The 21,765-nt window shown below is 39.3% G+C and overlaps 1 protein-coding gene across 2 annotated transcripts in view; it reads left to right on the forward strand.

The window, feature by feature from the left end:
* Window positions 1-21,765, forward strand: part of LOC139471574 (uncharacterized) — a 36,412-nt gene that overhangs the window by 6,379 nt on the left and 8,268 nt on the right. The window contains exons 2-5 of one of the 2 annotated variants that reach the window (XM_071253949.1): window positions 15,281-15,701; window positions 16,316-16,416; window positions 16,956-17,087; window positions 21,324-21,455. In XM_071253949.1, the coding sequence (XP_071110050.1) occupies window positions 15,341-15,701; window positions 16,316-16,416; window positions 16,956-17,087; window positions 21,324-21,455 (726 nt within the window). In that variant the 5' untranslated portion in view covers window positions 15,281-15,340. The remainder of the gene's footprint in view (window positions 1-15,280; window positions 15,702-16,315; window positions 16,417-16,955; window positions 17,088-21,323; window positions 21,456-21,765) is intronic. The other variant, XM_071253950.1, reaches the window with a different exon arrangement.

Below are 21,765 nucleotides of genomic sequence, written 5' to 3' on the forward strand. Positions count from 1 at the left end.
GACTGATAGTGTCCCAGACTGTCACAGTATCCCAACTGTGAGGATTCTTGCTCATGCTCTCAACGGGGGCATGGGCGGCCCAGTTGTCTAAGGCGCCGCGATTCGCTGTTCAGAGTTGTGTCCCTTGGGCACGCCAGAAACCTATGATCATGGGTTTGAATCATGGTTTGCCCCGATTATGTTTCTAGGTTTGTCAGCACCCTACCCGTGCTCGTGGATTTCTCCAAAGTGGTAAACGTCTGAGACCTGCAACACTTTCGAGCTTTCCTCCCACATTAGGCTGACACGCAGTGATATAGCTTGAATACTGTTAAAAGCGGCTTTAAACCCAACTCACTAACTCATGCTCTCAACCACTGCCTGGCCCATCAAATTATTTACAGGCAGCTGTGACACTGCTGGATAAACTGAGTCTTTATTACCCAAGCTGTGGACTCATATGATGCCACTTCCTACTGAGAACCGTACACGGATCCCTCACATACAGGAGTATGTAAATAGTCAGTGTGTTGTGATGCTAGTGGCACTTTATGGCTGAAATAATGCAGATACAACATTATATTTTAACTCACTTTCATGCTAGTACTGAAATATGATATTTTGTACATGTACTCCTATATATCAATTTGGAGACATTTTAGGATATGAAATATAACCTCACAACATATGCTCAACTGCTGTCTATTCATGTCTTGATATAAAACTGCCAATTGAGCATAATTAAAAAAATCAATTTCACTGCAATTCAGATAACATGTACCCATCAATTCTATACAGAGAACTAAATATGGCTACGTCATAGCTTTGTGATGATGATGATGATGATGGTGATGATGATGATGATGATGTTAATAATTATTGTTTAGCATTTCATATTTTAAGTCAGTACTCCGGAAAGAAGAAAATTTATAATCATAAGTCGGCTTTGGCCATGACTGTGAATAACAAGCTAAGTAAAAAAAATTAAAAATACATGTATCCTACAAAGGTCAGGGACAGACAAAGTATATAAACATGGAAAGACATGAATAATGAGCTGACATCTCCAGCGTGGGAAATAAGTGCCTACTGTGAAGCCCATGGATACTTTCTTTTCTATTGTTTTCTTTTTTTCAAATCTAGGTAGCTGGACTGCCTTGCTTAATTTATAAGATATAAATCTTCCTTGTCTAAAATACAAAATGTTCACTTGAAAAAAGTGGCCATTTTCTAAAATCAATAATATCTCTTGTTATTCAGCTGTCAGAACTTGCACTAGTTCCTCAAGTGACAGAAACCTGTTTCTTATTGACTCAGATTGCAGTTCTAAACTTGTTGAAACTTGAAATCATTTTTTCGTCCCTGCTTCCAGATTTCTCCTTATATTTGGTTGGGTAAAGAAACTGGGTACTTAAATCTGTAATTGGCTTGGGAAGAATTGTCTGGCTAGTTCGGATGAAACAATATTTCACACAGAGTACAGCTCCCCAACCCACACACACACTGAGACTACCTAGAGGATATGGAGAATATACACATTTAATAATTGATATTATAATGAGGGTGTGTGTGGCTGCTGATTTAAAATGTCAGCAAACAGCTGAAACAATATTCCGTCAATATTGTGATTGGCTGTGACAATACAATCACATGAGCCCAAGGTTGATCTAGAACAGATTTATACAAAGTCTTCTCTTGACCAAATTTAGCAAAACTTACACAGTCACTATATTCCTCAACTGACACCATGAGTTGGCCCAGAATCCTGTAATCCAACATTGTCCTTATGTGTCTGTGTGTGTGCATATCTCTGGGGAATTATTTGCTGAATCAGCTCCCTTGTACAATGAAGATGGACATGGATACACAGTACAACAATGGGTGGTCAACACTCCGGTCACTGGTATCAATATTTATATTCTGCTGGATATACAGCGTGTGAGATCTCCTGGCATTTTATTGAGTGATCCCTTAATTACGTTTTATTGACGGTGATGGACGGCTAGGTCACTAGGTGCAGATGGAACGTACAAGAAAATAAAGTCCCTTCGCCCTTTTAAGATTCCTTGTTGGAACTGGTCTTCAAAAGAAAATACAACTGAAGATTGTCTGTTTAAAATGGATGCCCTTACAATTTAATTGTTGTTTTGCTATTTTGAAATGCTAATTTTCTTGTGTTCGTATTGTTTGTTTGTTTGTGTATTAACGCCACACTCAGCAATATTCCAGCTATATGACGGAGGTCTGTAAAATAATCGAGTCTGGACCAGACAATCCAGTGATTGACATCATGAGCATCGATCCATGCAATTGGGATAGGTAACATGTATCAACCAAGTCAGCGAGCCTGACAATCCTGTTAGTCACCTTTTACGACAAGCATAGTCACCTTTTACGGCAAGTATGGGTTGCTGAAGACCTATTCTACCCCGGTGTCTTCACGGGTCTATATTGGTATTGAGAGCTTTGATGAAAAAACAAGCAGATTGCCTAAAAGACAACAGAAACAAAGCAATCGGGATGTTATCCCTTCTTCTTTGGGGCAGTCGGGGGTAGCATTGTAATTAAAGCATTTGCTCATCACCCTGAAGACCTAGTTTCATTTCCCACATGGGTACAATGTGTGAAGCCCATTTGTCATGTACCCCATGCATTTGGTTATAGTTTTGCTGAAAGTGGCTTAAAACCCTTTTGAGCATGTAATGGCTGGATATATATTTTTTTTTGTGACTTTTTTTTCATTGGGAAGGTAATTTTTTACCAACAGGACATGTGGAACAAGCAAGATCTGTTTTTACTGAGATTGGGTGAATCTGCATACCATACTGATATGTTTCTGGCATGCCTAAAGTCTGCAGAGCACATTATGCAATGGCACCTTCATATCATATAATTCTCACCACTGTTTTTGCCATGAATGCTCAATGGTATCTGTTTCAGCAGATAATTGAGACTGATAATTGACTGATGTACATTCATACGACCCCCAATGTCTGTGTGAACTATCTGCACTTGCCAGCAGAGCAGTGGAGTCATTGACAGTATAAAGTAGCTGGCTATGTCAAGTTCTGGTGTTTTAATTCAGACAACAGACGGGAGAGATAGACTGATGCTTAGTCTCGTAAAATACATATTTTGGATAGAAACAGGTAGCTACATTAAAATTAAAAAGGCCGTGAGATAGAAGCTGTGGATAATCTTCATTTTGTGCTATAGCATTACAGTCAGGGAAAAGGAAAATAGAATGATTCAGGGATGGTGAGACAGACAAGGGAGAGATAAGAGACTTGAATTAGCCACTTGATATATTTTTTGCCACAAGCTAACAGTGCGGCTGCTATTTTGACCTAGCCATGTTCGTCATGTATTTGCCTGGAGTTGAGCTGCCCGGCCACTTGGCCCTGAACCTGTGTACAACAGCTGCTGCCTGTAGTTCATTATGACAATTTCCATACAATATGCAATGTGAGCTCTGGGGCCAGATGGCTGCTTTTGTATTCAACAAGTTAAAGGACCAACATTTTGATCATCCCAGTGTTGGCAGCGTAGCTTTTAAGACATATTTTCCTGTCAGTTATTTCTCTTTTTTCATTCTAAATTCTTTTAAGCATTCAAAACTAAAATATGTTTTTGTCAAAATTAGAATACATCTATTTTCTCGTGTTAGTCCAGACTTTTGTACAAGTAGTCACACTCACACATATATTTTTATTGATGCACTTCTCTAGGTAAGTGCAATAATGGCCATAATATACCGCAATTCATGTCACCTCACCTCAGTATCCTTCTGTCAGGTTGGTGCGTCAGGCATGTGCTATGACGGTAGCTCTATAAGAAGCCACCCGTGAAGATCTGGGGTAGAATAGGTCTTCAGCAACCCATTCTTGCCGTAAAAGGCGACTACGCTTGTTGTAAGAGGCGACTAACGGGATCAGGTGGTCAGACTCACTGACTTGGTTGATGCATGTCATCGATCCCAATTGGGTGGATCGATGCTCATGAAGTGAATCACTGCATTGTCTGGTCCAGACTTGATTATTTACAGACAGTGCGGCTTTGAACAACCAACCAACCAACCAACCAAAAGAAGCCAGTCTTTGAAGCTCAAAGATGAGATACACCACCAAGACTTGTTGTTTCTCATGATGAATTCACTAAACCAATTTCACCCTCGTGTCATGTACAGATAACCCTTGGGGTTACAATAGGTCCCAAAAAACCTATGCTGGTGAGGCGACCAAGTGGGTCGGGGGGTCTGAGGCTTGGTGACTTCATTGATGGCAGGTCATCACCCCGCAACAGCGTGGATCATTGCTCACAATAGCAGTCACTGGATTGTCTGGTCCAGACTTGATTCTGTACAGGCTGTCATCATATAGCTGGAATATTACTGAGTGTGGCGTAAAACAACAAACATGTAGTGTATAGGTATAGTTATATATATCCGATGGCAGCTTTTGTAATTTATTTTATTTTGAAAAATGCAGGGTAGTTGTTACATTAAATACGGTAAACAAACTTCATTGGAGTTGTCGGTTCACAAACTAACATTATGTATTGATATGGTTATTTTCCTCACTGCTCGATTGAAAAAATGCAAGACAAATGTGAGTGCTTATTAAATTGAAAACGGTAAAAAAACTTGAGTTGTTATGTCATGACTTTGCATTAAAGATATGCCAGTTTCAGTTTCAATAAGATTTAGATATGCAAATGAAATGCAGAGTATTTATTATGTTGATTTCAGTAAACAAACTTCCCCCAAATTGTGTTGCATCTTGCATTGTACATAAAGCACTGCCCATGACAGCTAGATGTGAAATAAATTAGACTGCAAATATTACCCTGAATACGGTAAACCTTTAAGCTGTGTTAGGTTGTCTTACTTTGCATTCTGCAAACATATAGTCATGACACTCATACCACTGGCAGCTCAGTGAGAAAATACATGGGAAACTGTCTGGGAAGGTGAATCCCCGAGTCATCAGTTTTCTCCTCTTGCCATTGTTCATTATTCAGCAGTATTGATGTAGCCCACGAGTAGGTATTGATTCCCCTGGTAAATGTGTACATGGCTTAGTAAGTGAACTGCACCTTATATATACCTGGCGGAGCTGCTTTCTGCATTAGTGTGGTGGGTGGTGATGGGTGGGTGGGTGGTGATGGGTGGGTGGGTGGGTGGGTGTCGGAGACAGGGAGTGACAGCGAGGGCAGATGTACTTTTTGTACCCACACATGTGTAGGTGTTGCCCGATACATATCTGACTGAGCAGATCAGATGAAGGAGAGGATGACAAACTTGTAAAGAATAAGCCCTTCGGACAATTGACTTCAGTGTGTCATGCAATGCCCAAGGCCATTATTAATATTGTAGTGTGTCTTGTGTCTTGTGACTGTCAGAGCATATATCTCCACTAGTATGTTCTGTTTAACCATAGTGTTAGCAGAGTCTTCCTTCGTAATTTCTTTGTAAATGGTCCATGATAGCCATAAGTAGATTGTGATATATAGCCATTAGTAGATTGTGATATATAGCCATTAGTAGATTGTGATATATATTCATTAGTAGATTGTCCTATAAAGCCATTAGTAGACTGTCCTATATGACCATTAGTAGGGGGGCACGGGTGGCCCAGTCGTGAAAGGTGCTGCGATTCGCTGTGCAGAGTTGCGTCCCTTGGGCATGCCAGAAACCTATGATTGTGGGTTCGAATCCCGGTTTGCCCCTATTATATTTCTAGGTTTGTCAGCACCATGCCCGTGCTCGTGGGTTTCACTGAAGTGGTAAACGTCTGAGACCTGCATCACTTCAGGCTTTTCTCCCACATTAAGCTGACACGCCGTGACATATCTGTAATACTGTTAAAAGCAGCGTTAAACCCAACTCACTCACTCACCCATTAGTAGACTGTCCTGTATAGCCATTAGTAGACTGTCATATCTGACCATTAGTAGACTGTCCTGTATAGCCATTAGTAGACTGTCTGTATATCAATATTAGTAGACTGTCCTATATGACCATTAGTAGATTGTCCTGTATAGCCATTAGTAGACTGTTCTATATGACCATTAGTAGACTGTCCTATATGACCATTAGTAGATTGTCCTGTGCAGCCATTAGTAGACTGTCCTTTAAAACCATAGAGTAGATTGCCCTATATATCCATGAGTAGACTGTCCCATAGATTGTCCTATATGACCATTAGTAGACTGTCCTATATAGCCATTAGTAGATTGTCCTGTGCAGCCATTAGTAGATTGTCCTGTATAGACATTAGTAGACTTTCCTGTATAACCATTAGTAGACTGTCCTATATATCCCTGAGTAGACTGTCCTATGTGTCCATTAGTAGACTGTTCTATATAGCCATTAGTAGATTTTCCTATATAGCCATTAGTAGACTGTCCTATATAACCATTAGTAGACTGTTCTATATGACCATTAGTAGACTGTCCTATATGACCATTAGTAGACTGTCCTATATAGCCATTAGTAGATTGTCCTGTGCAGCCATCAGTAGACTGTCCTGTATAGCCATTAGTAGATTGTCCTGTATAGCCATTAGTAGACTTTCCTGTATAACCATTAGTAGATTGTCCTGTATAGCCATTAGTATATTGTCCTGTATAGCCATTAGTAGATTGTCCTGTATAGCCATTAGTAGACTTTCCTGTATAGCCATTAGTAGATTGTCCTGTGCAGCCATTATTAGACCGTCCTGTATAGCCATTAGTAGATTGTCCTGTATAGCCATTAGTAGACTTTCCTGTATAGCCATTTGTAGATTGTCCTGTATAGCCATTAGTAGACTGTCCTATATAACCGTAAGTAGACTGTCCTATATAACCATTAGTAGACTGTCCTTGTTGACTATTAGAAGAGTGTCCTGTATAGCCATTAGTAGTCTGTCCTATATATCCATGAATAGACTGTCCTTTATAACCATAAGTAGACTGTCCTATATAACCTTTAGTAGACTGTCCTATATAACCATTAGTAGATTGTCCTATATAACCATATAGTAGATTGTCCTATATGACCATTAGTAGATTGTCCTATATAACCATTACTAGATTGTCCTATATGACCATTAGTAGACTGTCCTATATATCCATGAGTAGACTGTCTTATATAAGTATAAGTAGGCTGTCCTATATAACCATTAGTAGACTGTCCTATATGACCATTAGTAGACTGTCCTATATAACCATTAGTAGATTGTCCTACAATCAAGTCTCGTTAATCCGACATCGTTGGTTGCACATGATTGTGTCGGATTAACGAGTATGTCCAATTAATGAAATTAAGTGATTTGTTATCGAAAACAGGACGTCTTAACGATAGATAATAACCGTGTGTACCTTGTAATAAAATCATTAAAAACGAAATATTTATATTGTTATGTTGTTTATTCATTCATTCCTTAATTTATGATTAATGACATTGCAAAAATAATAATAATTTTCCCATTTATACATAACAATAGAGACATTCCTCGCTGAATTTATCACATCAACGACACACGTTTCTACTTTCTAGTGCTACTGTCTTAACAACTTGCTTCATCTACTTAAAATAGTCTGTCAGTGTTTTCTGTTTCTCACATTTTGAAGGCACATTTCTCAAAGTCCCCTGCTCGCTTGACGTCTAGGGCTTGTGGTTCTTCAGCATCAACATTGTCGAGGTGTAATTTCATTTGCTGTTTCTTATAATAAAGCTTGAAATTCTTTATGAATGTAGTGGCTGAATGTGCGATGTGGTGTTTGGTGGCAAAAAGTGAAGTTTCACTTTAGTTGTGTTGACAGTAGCATGGGATGGGGCGTTGTCCAACAGCAATACCATGTGGCATTGCTCCAATCACATTTGCCGATCCAAGATCAGTAGCCAGGCTTTGAATATTAATGAAGTCATCCATGCTTTCTTGTTTACATACCAGTCGACCATGGTGAGTCGACCATGTTTTATATACCTGTTCGTATTTTAAACTGGCTTCATGCACATTTATCTGGCTTCAATTTGTAAACTACATTTGTATAGCTTTGTACATACAGGTTTGAATAGCTTTTCCTGTTTATTGTTAAGTTAATCTCTGCAGCCAGTTCGTGTCAAAACATGGGGTTGTGTACTTGCGGGCAGATGACCACGGAGTACGCTGATCACTGTGTCGGATTAACGAGACTGATTAATTAGTGGTTTCGGTAATTCATTGCAAATTAGGTGTGTCGGAGTCAGAGTGTGAGAATGTCGGATTAACGGGACTAAATAGCACTGAATCAATCGGTTCCCATCATTTGTGTCGGATAAAGCCGATTGTCGGATTAACAAGTGTCGGATTAACGAGACTTCACTGTATATGACCATTAGTAGACTGTCCTTAGTAGACTGTCCTATATGACCATGAGTAGATTGTCCTATATGACCATTAGTAGAGTGTTGTATGTAACCATTAGTTGACTGTCCTATATCACCATCAGTAGAATGGTTCTATATAACCATTAGTAGATTGCTGAACATGATAAATAAATGTAAATACATACAAAATAGATGAATCACTTAAATAATCATTTTGTCATCAGTTACAAACTTTAACATGATAAATGTTGTATGGTCATAACCATAAAACAAGCAGAGGATAAGATTAAACAGTATTTGTGCATACACTCCTCTTTATAACAAATATTGAAAGCTCTCAACATCCCTTGGCTTATCCAACGACATTGCGTGTGGAGTTGATAGATCACTGAGAGGATTGTATTGTAGCGCAACAACAGTCGTTAGTCTAAGTTAAAGTATGTGAGTTGCGATAGTCTTAGCCCTACGATAATTTTGTGAATTTTAAAGGTGGAATGTTCTCTGGTATTAATTTCATACGTTTTGACGTGTTTGAAGTATTATTCTGTTAAACTCAATTGGACTATGCCGTGGATGATGTAGGTGTCCGCCTATTCATACTCAACTATATAATTCTAAAAACATTATAATGGCAAGTAATAAATAGAATACTAAACTCGCTCCCGTGTAAAACCAATTTTATGAAACTCGTGAATAGTTGTGGTATCTGACTCACTTCCGCTCGTCAGATACCACAACTATTCACTCATTTCATAAAATTGGTATTACACGGGAGCTCGTTTAGTATTCTATATTTCTCTTGTTTGAATCAATTAATGTAATTGAATTCCACATTCATAGCCCCCACCATAAGACTTGTCAGAGGTATAACATCAAACAGTATTTGTGCATACACTCCTCTCTCTGGTTTGAATCAATTAATGTCATTGAATTCCACGTTCATAGCCCCAACCATTAGACTTGTCAGGGGTATGAGATCAAACAGTATTTGTGCATACACTCCTCTCTCTGTGGTTTGAATCAATTAATGTCATTGAATTCCACGTTCATAGCTACCACCATAAGACTAGTCAGGGGTAACATACTTAACCATATTCGTGCATACACTCCCCCTCTTGTTTGAAGGTGTTGTATCCAGCAACCTGCTCTGGGGATAAAAAAAAGCCTCTGTTGTGAACCATGTCTGCATACTATGCACGCAGTCGGTGGTAGAGAGGATTTGTCAGTGACATATTTAATCTCCCACAGCGTAGGCTTCACACATTTTCAACATTTTACCTTCCCTGAGTGCGTCAGCATAGTTGCAGATACTTCTCATGTTTTGATAGGGCGAACCTGACTATATGGTTTGTATATGTGTATGTGAACTTGCTCCAAGTGTTGACCTAGGGTGATAGCCCTGATGTTTGTAGCAAGGATATTGACCCAACTTTCCCTTTATGACCGGCTGGCCTGTCACTAATGTCTGGTGGCTGTGAAGGAGGGTCACCAGTCATTCAGCCATGAAACACGCCCTGTACAAGGGAATCTAGTACTGGTCGTACAGATTTTTTAGAACAGATATGGTCATTGTTGACTGTGTGGGAGGAATTGTACGCATATATTTGACAGGAAGGTATGCAAGATATTAATGTGGAGGTAGCTGTGGGCTTTTCAGGCAGAATAAATAGGTCCCCAATACACTGGTGCAGATTATAAGGGAAGATCCTGGTAATGAAGATTTGATATTTAGTATGTGTGACCTGTCTCTTTATGTCATCCTGCCCTTACCATGCTAACAGCATTAGTCATTGCTAGTTAATGTAAGGAACCAATTGATTATTTACAGGTCTTCTCCATATGGCTGGAATATTACTAACTGTTGCGTAAAGCAACAGGAATTTTTGCTGGAAAATACCCTGATGGAAACATATGGGAAGCTACAGGAAATTAAGCTTAATGTCAGTACGCTTTAAACATTGCACGTGCAAATTAAACGTCAGAATCAAATGTTGAGATGTGTTTGTGCGCATTGTTTCCAACACATGTTTAGTAGACAAGGCTGGGAACTCATGATAGCATATCAGTTTACTATGTCAATTAAAAACCATGCATTCCCATATTCTTTTTTATCAGTATATTGTTCATGTTATTTGTGCTATTCAACTGTAATGCTACATATTGTGCTCGGTCAGTGGCTGTGAGTGATGACCTCAATTGAGGGGTTCATTACCCAAAATAATAATGATGTATTCACTGGTTCTGTCGTCCGTGTATTCTGAACAGCAGTCTGAAACCTAGACTAACATATAGTCTCTGAAATGAACATATCATACAGAAAAAACCAGTTGTTCAGTTATCTTAATAAAAATCTAATAAAAAGTGATTCTCTTCATGATACTGCAGTAATCTAGACTTGCCAAACATTATAGACTTGCATGGGCTGTAGTTGATATAAATGTATCAGGGTGTGTAAGAGAGACTATCTGGAACCGAAATGTCATGTCTCCACCATGTCTGCTTGTGATAGCGGGACAGGACACAGTGACAAAACTGATTTTGTTTTATACTTTTGTACATTTCTGCTGCACAAAACATATACTCAGTAACAGTTCAGAGAAATAATTAATATTTTGATGTGTATTGTTGTGCAAGTAGTTCATTGACGTACATTTACCATCTGATGCTTCTATGATGTGATGTGATGTGATGTGATGTGATGTGACTGATGTATTTGCAGCTCCAATTCAAGTAAACATTAATATTTCACCACACGCTCACATTCGTTTTCAATCTGATTGGTTGAAAAACATGAATAAATCTAATTGTAGATTGAAGTTATTGTGTTACAGAGTGACGTCTCACTCATGTAGATTGTGAGAGTGCTTTAAAAAATGACTGATTACTTTTGTATTTTACAAGGTCAATGAACGTAATGTGCAAATTTTATTCAGTATTCAATTTACATTGTTATTTACGGCTAATGTCGTCAATTCCAGATGAGATTTCTGTCCGGGTGTCAAGTTCAACCAACAAATTCCACAATGTTTGTCGCCAAATTAAAATTGTTTCCATGAGTAGCATAGTCCTCTGAGATTTGTACCATTATGATATGCCAGTACCAATAACAAAAGTTATACAGTTACGTTACACCTTAAATTATGGGATGGGACATCACATTATCATCACGTATATGGTTGCCATGTTCCAATTATAAACTTCACAGAGACACTTCCCAATTATTCTGAAGAAAAACTGTTTAATATTTTTCCTTGGACCAGACAAAAATGTTAGTTCCTTTCTTCTGCCTCAAACTTTGCATAAGAAAACACAAATGATGTAACTATCACTGAACAATGTTAAATATACCGTATTCGACGTTAAAAAGTGTATTCACACAACATGAGATTTTGTTGAAAAGATTTATGGGTTCCAAATGTCACTTTTTATATTCCACAACTTGTAAGAACTGTTGCCATGGCCATGGTTCTTGTCTGTGTGTCAGGGTTTGCACAGATTAAAAGAAAGGTTGATAAGTTTAACCATGTCCGGTGAAAAGTGCTTAATCCTGCCATTTTACCTTCAAAGTGCATGAATATTGTTGAAAGTACATGTGCTTAAAAAGTGCTGGAATGTAAATAAAATCAATCCAGATATGACAAGAGCTCTGCTGAAAATTATTACTGATGAATTTTCAATGAGCAGGATGTGTTGTCACTTCCTGTCGTTTCCAAAAACAAAAGAAAGCCTGTCTTAAGTATGTCTTGGGTTTCTTGCATTATTTCCTAGCACTTTGTGGACTGCCTCCGTGGTCTTGTGGTAGAGCGTCTGCCCGGAGAGCGGAAGGTCCGGGGTTCGATCCCCGGCCGCGTCATACCAAAAGACGTTAAAAGATGGTACTTGTTGTTACCCTGTCTGGCGCTCGGCTTTTAGGGGCTAAAACAAGGACTGGTCGGCTCGGAGTCAGTATACTGTGTCTGCGTGGGGTATTCATGTTAAACTGCGGCGTGTTATCTCAGTGAGCTAGCACTATAAATCGGCATCAGTCTGGACTAGTACAAGCAGCCACACAAACACACACACATACATGCACGTCGCTATATAAGTGCAATAATCTTGGACGCGACGTTAAACCCCATTTCACCTCACCTTCACCTAGCACTTTGTATAACTGAATTAAATTTAGTTATCAGGTTATCATCATCTTCCCGAGGCAAGGGAGGTAACTGACTATGAAAGTCCAGTTTCCACCCTTGGCGAACTAGGCTGGAATTATGGAGTTAGATTTTGGCTGGACTAACGAGTCTATGCATAGTCCAATCAAAATCGCGCACCGAAATCGAAATCCGGTTCGTAGAGTGTCATGCAGGATTTGCAAAGCATGTGCACCGCTAACTCGTTATCAACAGATATTTTCTAAATCTTTTCATGTTTTTAATCAAGGTGCTCACGTGATTTGATGCACTTCGCAATGTAAGACTTGTTTTATCACAATATAGATCTTGATTATCGATCAGATCATCTTGACTGGGCACCACCGTTTTGTTTGAAACAAATGCAAGTGATACGAGAGGTTGAATCTGATTGGTCGAGAGGCATAGAAAAGACATAACTCGTAATAGCCACTGGTGGCGCTACGATAGAGCCAAGGAATTCCAGCCAAGTTCGGCAAGGGTGGAAACTGGACTTTCAAAGTCAGTTAACTCTCTTGCCTCGGTAAGATGGGTTATCATAGATACAAACAAAAACAGTGTTTGGTTAAATTGTCTTGTGTATATTTGCTCAGAATGTTTGAAATGCTTTCTCAGCAGGAAAGGGAGTCCCATTAATCATGTTAATGCGTTGAAATTACACGCTAGAGGATTATGAAGCTTAGATTTCTTGCTTGAATGAGGCTGAATACAACCTTCCAAATAAAATGTCCACCTTTAAGCTCCCCGCAGGGACTGTTACCCGGACAGTTATGCCATTGGAATAATACCACACTGTTACCATGGTTTCAAATTCTGTGTTACACCATGATCAGTGTTAAATGCAGTGTTATGTCATTAGTGTTACAGGCAGTGTTATTCTTACTTCCTATTATCTGACTTGGCTATTGACAGTTCAACAGTGTGTGGTTCTGCTGGATATTGTACCAGACTCTACTGTTACTCACTGCTACCTCCACGTTCCCCTGTTGTAAGGTAGGACCAGTTAGTCTTGATTTTCTGACCGCCTCCGTGGTCTAGTGGTAGAGCGTCTGCCCAGAGAGCAGAAGGTCTGGGGTTCAATCCCCGGCCGCGTCATACCAAAAGACGTTAAAAGATGGTACTTGGTGTTCCCCTGTCTGGCTCTCGGCATTAAGGGGCTAAAACAAGGACTGGTCGGCTCGGAGTCAGTATACTGTGTCTGAGTGGGGTATTCATGTTAAACTGCGGCATGGTATCTCAGTGAGCTAGCACTATAAATCGGAATCAGTCCGGACTAGTACAAGCAGCCACACAAACACACACACGTACATGCACGTCGCTATATAAGTGCAATAATCTTGGGCGCGACGTTAAACCCAATTTCACCTCACCTCACCTCACCTTGATTTTCTGGCTATATAGTTGACAAAATAAGCTAGATGAAAGAACTGATTTGACTAATCTTTTATCCCTGGGGATTCTGGGTTCTGTTTGTTTGTTTGTTGTTTAACGATGCACTCACCAATATTCCAGCTATATGACGGCGGTCTGTAAATAATTGAACCTGGACAAGACAATCCGGGGATTGACATTATGAGCACACAATTGATATACAATCACATGCATCAACCAAGTCTGCCAGCCTCACCACCCGATCCAGTCATTTGCTTCTTATGACAAGCATAGTCGCCTTATGGCAAGCATTGGTTTCTGAAGACATATTCCAACCCAGATTTCCATGCATGGGCTGTCATTAAGCTACACCAAAAACATAATACTAATTCTTGTGTCTGGTTCAAATACTTGATTAGAATCGATCTTTGGCACCTTGGTGTGTTCAGGCACCACCATGTTTGTGGGAAAGTCTACCAGTATAACCTGCATCAGTTCAGGCTTTCCTCACACATTCAGCTGACACATTTCAGCATTAAAACCATCTCACTCACTCACTCACTCACTCACTCACTCACTCACTCACTCACTCACTCACTCACTCACTCACTCACTCACTCACTCACTCACTCACTCACTCTCACTCACTCACTCACTCACTCACTCACGGGTATATGTACCTGCTTGTTTGTTATGTTTGTTGATCAATGCCACACTCAGTAGTATACCCAGGTATATCCCCGCTTAACATGGCTGCAATATTCTCTGACAATAATAATAACCGTGATCAGCCATTGGTTGTCTGGACTTGACCTCCAACGCCCTGGCAGACAGACATTATGATAGGCTGACACTCTGCTGCTTAGATATTCCCTCACACCCATAGTATGCATTTCTGGAGAAAAAAACATTCTTTTACAGATTTAGCTTCATGTTGATATGTTTATGTTTATGCATGATTTTAAATGTAAGTTGATAAAATCTGTATTGATACAGAGATTGTTATCAGAGGTCTTGTAAATGTCATGTATTAGGAATACAAATATTATCAATACCGGATATTTATGATGCGGAAAGACAAGGGTTATAATCTCCTTGTCACATAATGTCCTTAACACAATCAATGTTAAAGATGTTATTTCACTCACTGAAGTAACGTAGAAGCCATGTTTGACAACAGAATCAACTGCCCCAATTATCATGTTGGGACAAATGATTGGAAGCCATGTTTGTGTAGAGAACATCAACACATTGGAAAACACCCTTCTAATCTCATTGAGTGTGTAAGGTGACAATTTATTGAGAGACATTGTCTCTTTTTAAAAGTAGTTCATTACCTAATTTGCATATTTATCGGATCGTAACACTATCCATTGTATGATAAATGTTGTTATTGTCCTTTCAGTTGATCATCCCATGTAAAGCCTCATTCTCATAGGAAGAGTCTATTCATTACATTCGAATCATGGAGATGCAAAACATGGACTGGTCCATAATTCTCATCATCGTCATCATCATCCTACTCCTGTACTTCGTCTGTCAGCGACGTCGCAGGAGAGTTGTCCAACCCGTTGTTGTCACAGATGACATGAAGAACTCCAGGTCAACCCTTATTGAGGAAACTATCACAACATCGACTTCCTCAAAAAGTTATTCCAGTTACAACGATGGAAGGTTTGATAAAGTGGATGGGGAAAAGTCAAACAGAATCAAGCAGTTGCTTCGGACTCGAGACATCAAGACGGTGTCAGAGCAGTTCAAGACTCTCGGTGAGGTGGGAGACGCCATCAGGGAGGCTGGACTCGAGAAGTGTAACCTGATATTCGGTAAGTGTCTGAATATGCATTATTATTAATTTTCATCCAGAACTGGTGTAGGAACACCGCAAGCCTTAAAGAAACTTTTACATCACAAAATTTCTTAGACAATCAAGGTGACGTGTTAAATCACACTTCCTGTTCAAATCTGGCCACGGCAGCACTTAAGGATTTACATGCTGTTCAGTCATATTCTGCCGCTGACAATCACTACAAATAAACAAACAACAATCTCTACGGTCAAATCACGCACACTGGATCCAGGTGCATTATGTGGGAAACCCATGTCTCCAGATTGACAAACTGAACTCCCCCTCCATAGGGCCCGTGAAGATCCAGGGTAGAATAGGTCTTCAGCAACACATGCTTGCCGTAAAAGGTGACTATGCTTGTCGTAAAATGGGATCGGGTGGTCAGGCTCGCTGACTTGGTTGATGCATGTCATCGATCCCAATTACGTCGATCGATGATGTCAATCACTGGATTGTCTGGTCCAGACTCGATTATTTACAGACTGCCATCCTATAGCTGTAACATTACTGAGTGCGGCGTTAAACAACAAACCAACGAACCAACCCCCTCCAGGGTTCAAATACATGATTTACATCTGTTTGTTCCTGCAGGTGTGGACTACACTGCCAGCAACTACCAGCAGGGAAAGAAGACCTTCGGGAAGAAGTGCCTGCATGACATCTCGCAAACTGAACAGAACCCCTACCAGAAGGTGAGGGAGTGAGTGAGTGAGTGAGAGAGAGAATGAGTGCACCAGTGTGTCAGTGAGTTAGTAAATGAGTGAGTGAGTGAGTGGGTGAGTGAGTTAGTGAATGGGTACACCTCTCCAGAACATAATCCCAACCAATGGTCTAGTGTGTGAGTGTATGAATAAGTGCACCTCTCCCAGAAGAGAACCCATACCAGTGAGTTAGTGAGTGAGTGAGTGAATGCATCTCACCCAGCACAGAACCCATACAGTGAGTGAGTGAGGGAATGAATCTCTCCCAGAACATATTCCACACCTGAAGGTGCGAGATTAATTCTGAGTTGAAGAGAGTTAGTGAGGGCATCTCTCCTGGAAGGTAAGGTTCAGAGGTCAGTGATTGAGTGACACTATTGTTTCACAATCACCAATATTTCATTGAGATCACTGCGCATGAGAGAGTTGATGTTCTCTGCACACCAATTTTTAAAACAATGCATGTATCTTCTGATTGTGGGTTAGTGTGTTAATAAAGATCTGCAACCAATGTCTGTATCTGTGTTTAGGTTATTCAAGTTCTGGGCGAGACCCTGGAACCCTTCGACAGCGAGGGTGTGATGCCAGCGTTCGGCTTTGGGGACATGACGACTCGGGATCACGGAATCTTCCCGCTCCGCCCAGATGTAAGTGATGAATCTGTAGGTATTGGTGTTGTGTTCACACAGTTCTTGTTGCACTTGTTGATGTTCTGACGATGTTGCACATCTGCATCCTTCCAAGTCTGTCCCCCTCCACCTTCAGTTGAATATCCGGTTTGTCAGGTTGCTGGTGAACACGTTCAGCAAGGTCACAAATGTAAACTTGGTTCATTTTTATTGTGATCATTTTCAAATTCTATAAAGTGGAACATGGCACAGGAATGATGTGTTGGAACAAATTAATGATGTTAAAAAAATTGATTATAGAAACTGAAATAAATGAAAAAGCAAATTACTGCTTTACAATACATTGTTTATAAGTTTTATAAAATATTTCAAAGTTCACCAGTTCCACTTTTTGTAAACTCATTAAAGCGGCCATTGACTTGATTTACCATGAAGGTGGAAGTAAATCTTACTTTTCCTCTATGGGTATCTGTCTTATTTTGTCAGTTTAAATTCTCTTCTTAAACCTGAAATATCATCCCTCTAAGAAATAATAAGAAATTTTTTATATGCACCCATTTGCCTGCTTGAATATTTATCAGCTCACTGTGGAAAATTGTTTAAAGGGGCACTGATCTAACGCAATTCCCCGGACTGGTTGTTGCCTTTGTTTTTTCCCCCATGAGTACCCGGATGATACGCAACGCAACTGAGCGTGACCAGAGACTGGGCTACCGTCTGCAAGGACAGCTAAATAAACTTGGAGGCTGGAGGCAATATTTGTTTTACGCATTTTTGCTTAAACACTGATTGGTTAACTGTGATCTATACAGATTTCGACAAAGGGCGCATGTTAATTAATTTCTTCAACCTAAACAAGCAGACAAAAAGAACAGCGGAGCTCATCGGATGTCGTCATTTGGAAATACCCCAGATGGTTATAGTTTTATACTAAAAAAAGTATCCATGCAGTGAAAGCATTTTCGAATTTCGGCTTGCGTCGATAATACGATTACTACTCCCTTGTTGACATCCACGTTTTCTCGTATAACCCTTCACTTGTGTATTTGTCGTCATTCACTTGATGCTCAGTTAATGAATTTATTACAGGTACAATTAGTGGTAGCACCACTCAGATTACCTGACAAAGGTTCCCATTTGGCATTTATTGTGTCTGGGGTAATTATTCAATCTAAATCCAGGTTTGAAGTGAGGTGAAATGTGTGTTATGTAATATGCACGTGGCAGCCCAGCAAGAGATGAATGATCAGTTGATTTATTTTTTTGTAAATCAACGGATCGTTCCTAGTCATCAAAGGATTAACAGAAAATACGTTGATTGATTAATCACTGTTATCTTGCACAGTGGATATGTCAAGAGTGAGTGTTTACATGTCTAGGTTTACTAAAACAAAGGGAATACATTCATACCATGACGTGAAGTGCCGATGTAAAAACAACATACTTTGTTCAAAGGGTTAACTTATAATACGTTGATTGATTGATCATTGTTATCTATCACTCAATGGATTTTTTAGGAACCGTGAACGTTATGAAAATAGTTGTCACGTGGGCTTTCTCAGCCGACCATTGAGACCTGACACCTATGTAAAACACCTGAAACAATCCAAGTGATCAGTTGAGAAACGAACACGGGTTATAATATCCCGAAACGACACATATCTTTTAAAATATTTGATTGTTACTGAGACACGTGACATCGAATAAGTTTCTTTGTACATCTGCAGACGAGTGGGATATTGTTCCTTTGTGTGGATATTCACGGATACATTCGTCGAACAAGGACGCTGCCTAAAATTTATACACATAAATTTGGTAGGTTGTAATTATGATATTTGCATTTTGTTTTCCTTCATTTGAACCGATTCGTTCTTGTTTCTCTACGTCTTGGTTGGGAAATTCTTCAATGCGCGATAGACGTTGTTTTCACAGGTCGTTTCCTTTGTAAGCGTGTATATATTACCGTCAATTTGTAAAATGTGATTCTCTCAGGCAATTTATAAAATGTGTAAATATTTCAGTCATTTTGACTAAAAAATCTGTCCAGATTGAATAAGACGATCAAAAGGGCCTACAAACATCACAACAGATTATTATGTAGGATTAGAAGCCAAACAACATAGAAATGTACTTTTCTCAACGTAACATTTTCAGTCTCTTGGTGATGACATTAAACATCAAAATGTTTGGAATTCGTTATCATAATAATACAGAGGGAAATGTTTTTCAAGCACTTTGTAAAATAACTGAATATTTAGACGTTTAATAAATTTGTTACACATTTGACAGTAAAAAAACCCCACACACTATAAAAAAAGCAATGCTCAGGTGAAATATGTACTTTGTGTTGCAAGTCAAAATAGTGTAAACGAAAATCGCAAAATTACCAAGCAAGTGACTTATCAAAACTTCGTCACCATTACCGATGCTCCCCGCAATGATACCTACATTTCCTTATTATCTCGAAAACTGTATTTCATTTTGATCATCAATGTGACCATACGCCCTTATTACTACCCATAAAAGCGACTAATGCGCTTACGAATGGCGCAGCAGAGGTCGCGAACTAGTCTAGATTTCTGCTATACATCCGGGTACTCACTGAGAAAAAACAATAACAAAGGCAACAACCAGTCCCGGGGAATTGCGTTAGATCAGTGCCCCTTTAACATAATCCCTGTTTCATAAACAAAATCTGAGCTGTATTCAATTAGAAGAATAATTGTATAAGGGAAGCAACTCTGCTATATTTTCGTCTTAAAAATTCTCAACTTTACTCAACACTTTTGCACAACAGACACCTCGTCAATGTTATTCTCAAAGAATTATTCTGAGAGAAAAAATACAGACACACTGAGATGGAAGTGATGTCATTCTACTGAGATGGAAATATAGTCTTTTCACTGAGATGTCTGTGTCATTTTTAACAATATGACACACAAATGAGTGTTATAGTCTTTGCCTGTCCACTTTTAAGTATTGTCTGTGGTGAAGAATTGAAGTGAAGCCTGATTAATCTGTACCCTGTTAGTCCGAACAGTTTGTGATCTTGTTGGAAACATCTGTAAATGTGAAAAGCCATGTGAGTCTATATCTATTCCTTAATTCAGAAATTCATGAATCTGGATGATTTCATTTCATTGCCGGAACTGGACTGCTGGGTTTGACACAATCTGGGGTTTTGACACATCTGTGTTTGAGACAATGAGGTTCTAATGCATGTGCAAAATTGGTTCAAAATTTGATTATTTTTATGCTAAATTTGAAGTCCAACAGTTCAGTAGAAGCATTGTTTGACTTGGCAACCATTGGACATGTTGGACTTCGATTATAGCACAAAAACAATCGAATTTGGAACCAATTTTGAACTTACAATGGAACCCCATTGTCCTGTATTCAGATGCGTGGAATCACCGGTCCTGGCAAACTCTTTACTTATCACTGTTTTAATTTGTTTGGATTGAATTGGATGTATTGAATTCCCAGTTGTCTCAAACTCAATTTATTGTCCCAAAAGTTCAAAAGAAGTTAAAAACTGATCCTGATAAGTCAAACTCACAGCTTCAAGGATATGTTGTATATAACAGGGTATGTGCTATTGCTTCAAAGATATAGTGTATATTACAGGGTATGTGCTATGGCTTCAAGGATATGTTGTATATTACAGGGTATGTGCTATGGCTTCAAGGATATGTTGTATATTGCAGGGTATGTGCCATGGCTTCAAGCATATGTTGTATATTACAGGGTATATGTGTTATGGCTTCAAGGATATGTTGTATATTACAGGGTATGTGCCATGGCTTCAAGGATATGTTGTATATTACAGGGTATGTGCCATGGCTTCAATGATATGTTGTATATTACAGGCTATGTGCTATGGCTTCAAGGATATGTTGTATATTACAGGATATGTGCCATGGCTTCAAGGATATATTGTATATTACAGGGTATGTGCCATGGCTTCAAGGATATGTTGTATATTACAGGGTTTGTGCCATGGCTTCAATGATATGTTGTATATTACAGGGTATGTGCCATGGCTTCAAGGATATGTTGTATATTACAGGGTATGTGCTATGGCTTCAAGGATATGTTGTATATTACTGGATATGTGCTACGGCTTCAAGGATATGTTGTATATTACAGGGTATGTGCTACGGCTTCAAGGATATGTTGTATATTACATGGTATGTGCTACGGCTTTAATGATATGTTGTATATTACAGGGTATGTGCTACGGCTTTTATGATATGTTGTATTTTACAGGGTATGTGCTATGGCTTCAAGGATGTGTTGAAAGTGTACAACGAGATCACTCCTCGAGTTCGTCTCAGTGGCCCCACCAACTTTGCCCCTCTCATCAAACAGTCTATTGACATCGTCAAATCAACCAGAGCAGTAAGTTGTCATTTTACTCAAATTATGTCTACAGTTAGTACTATGTTGTGAAATCTTTTGGATCACATCAGGCATAACTACTTTCTGTTCACATTCAAAGTTGTGTGGATTTCCAGACATCTTTGTTTTTTTACACCTGTGGAGGTCTGAGGCAGGATAAGTACATGGTACCCAAATCTTGTTGTAAGAGCCATCACTGTAGGAATCTTGGCAGGACAAGAACACAGTACCAAAATCTTGTTGTAAGAGCCATCATAGTCGGAATCTTGGCAGGATAAGTACATGGTACCCAAATCCTGTTGTAAGAGCC

The sequence above is a fragment of the Haliotis cracherodii genome, unplaced genomic scaffold (genome assembly GCF_022045235.1).
Source record: "Haliotis cracherodii isolate W230 unplaced genomic scaffold, xgHalCrac1.p SCAF_23, whole genome shotgun sequence".
Classification (NCBI taxonomy): Eukaryota; Metazoa; Mollusca; class Gastropoda; order Lepetellida; family Haliotidae; genus Haliotis; species Haliotis cracherodii.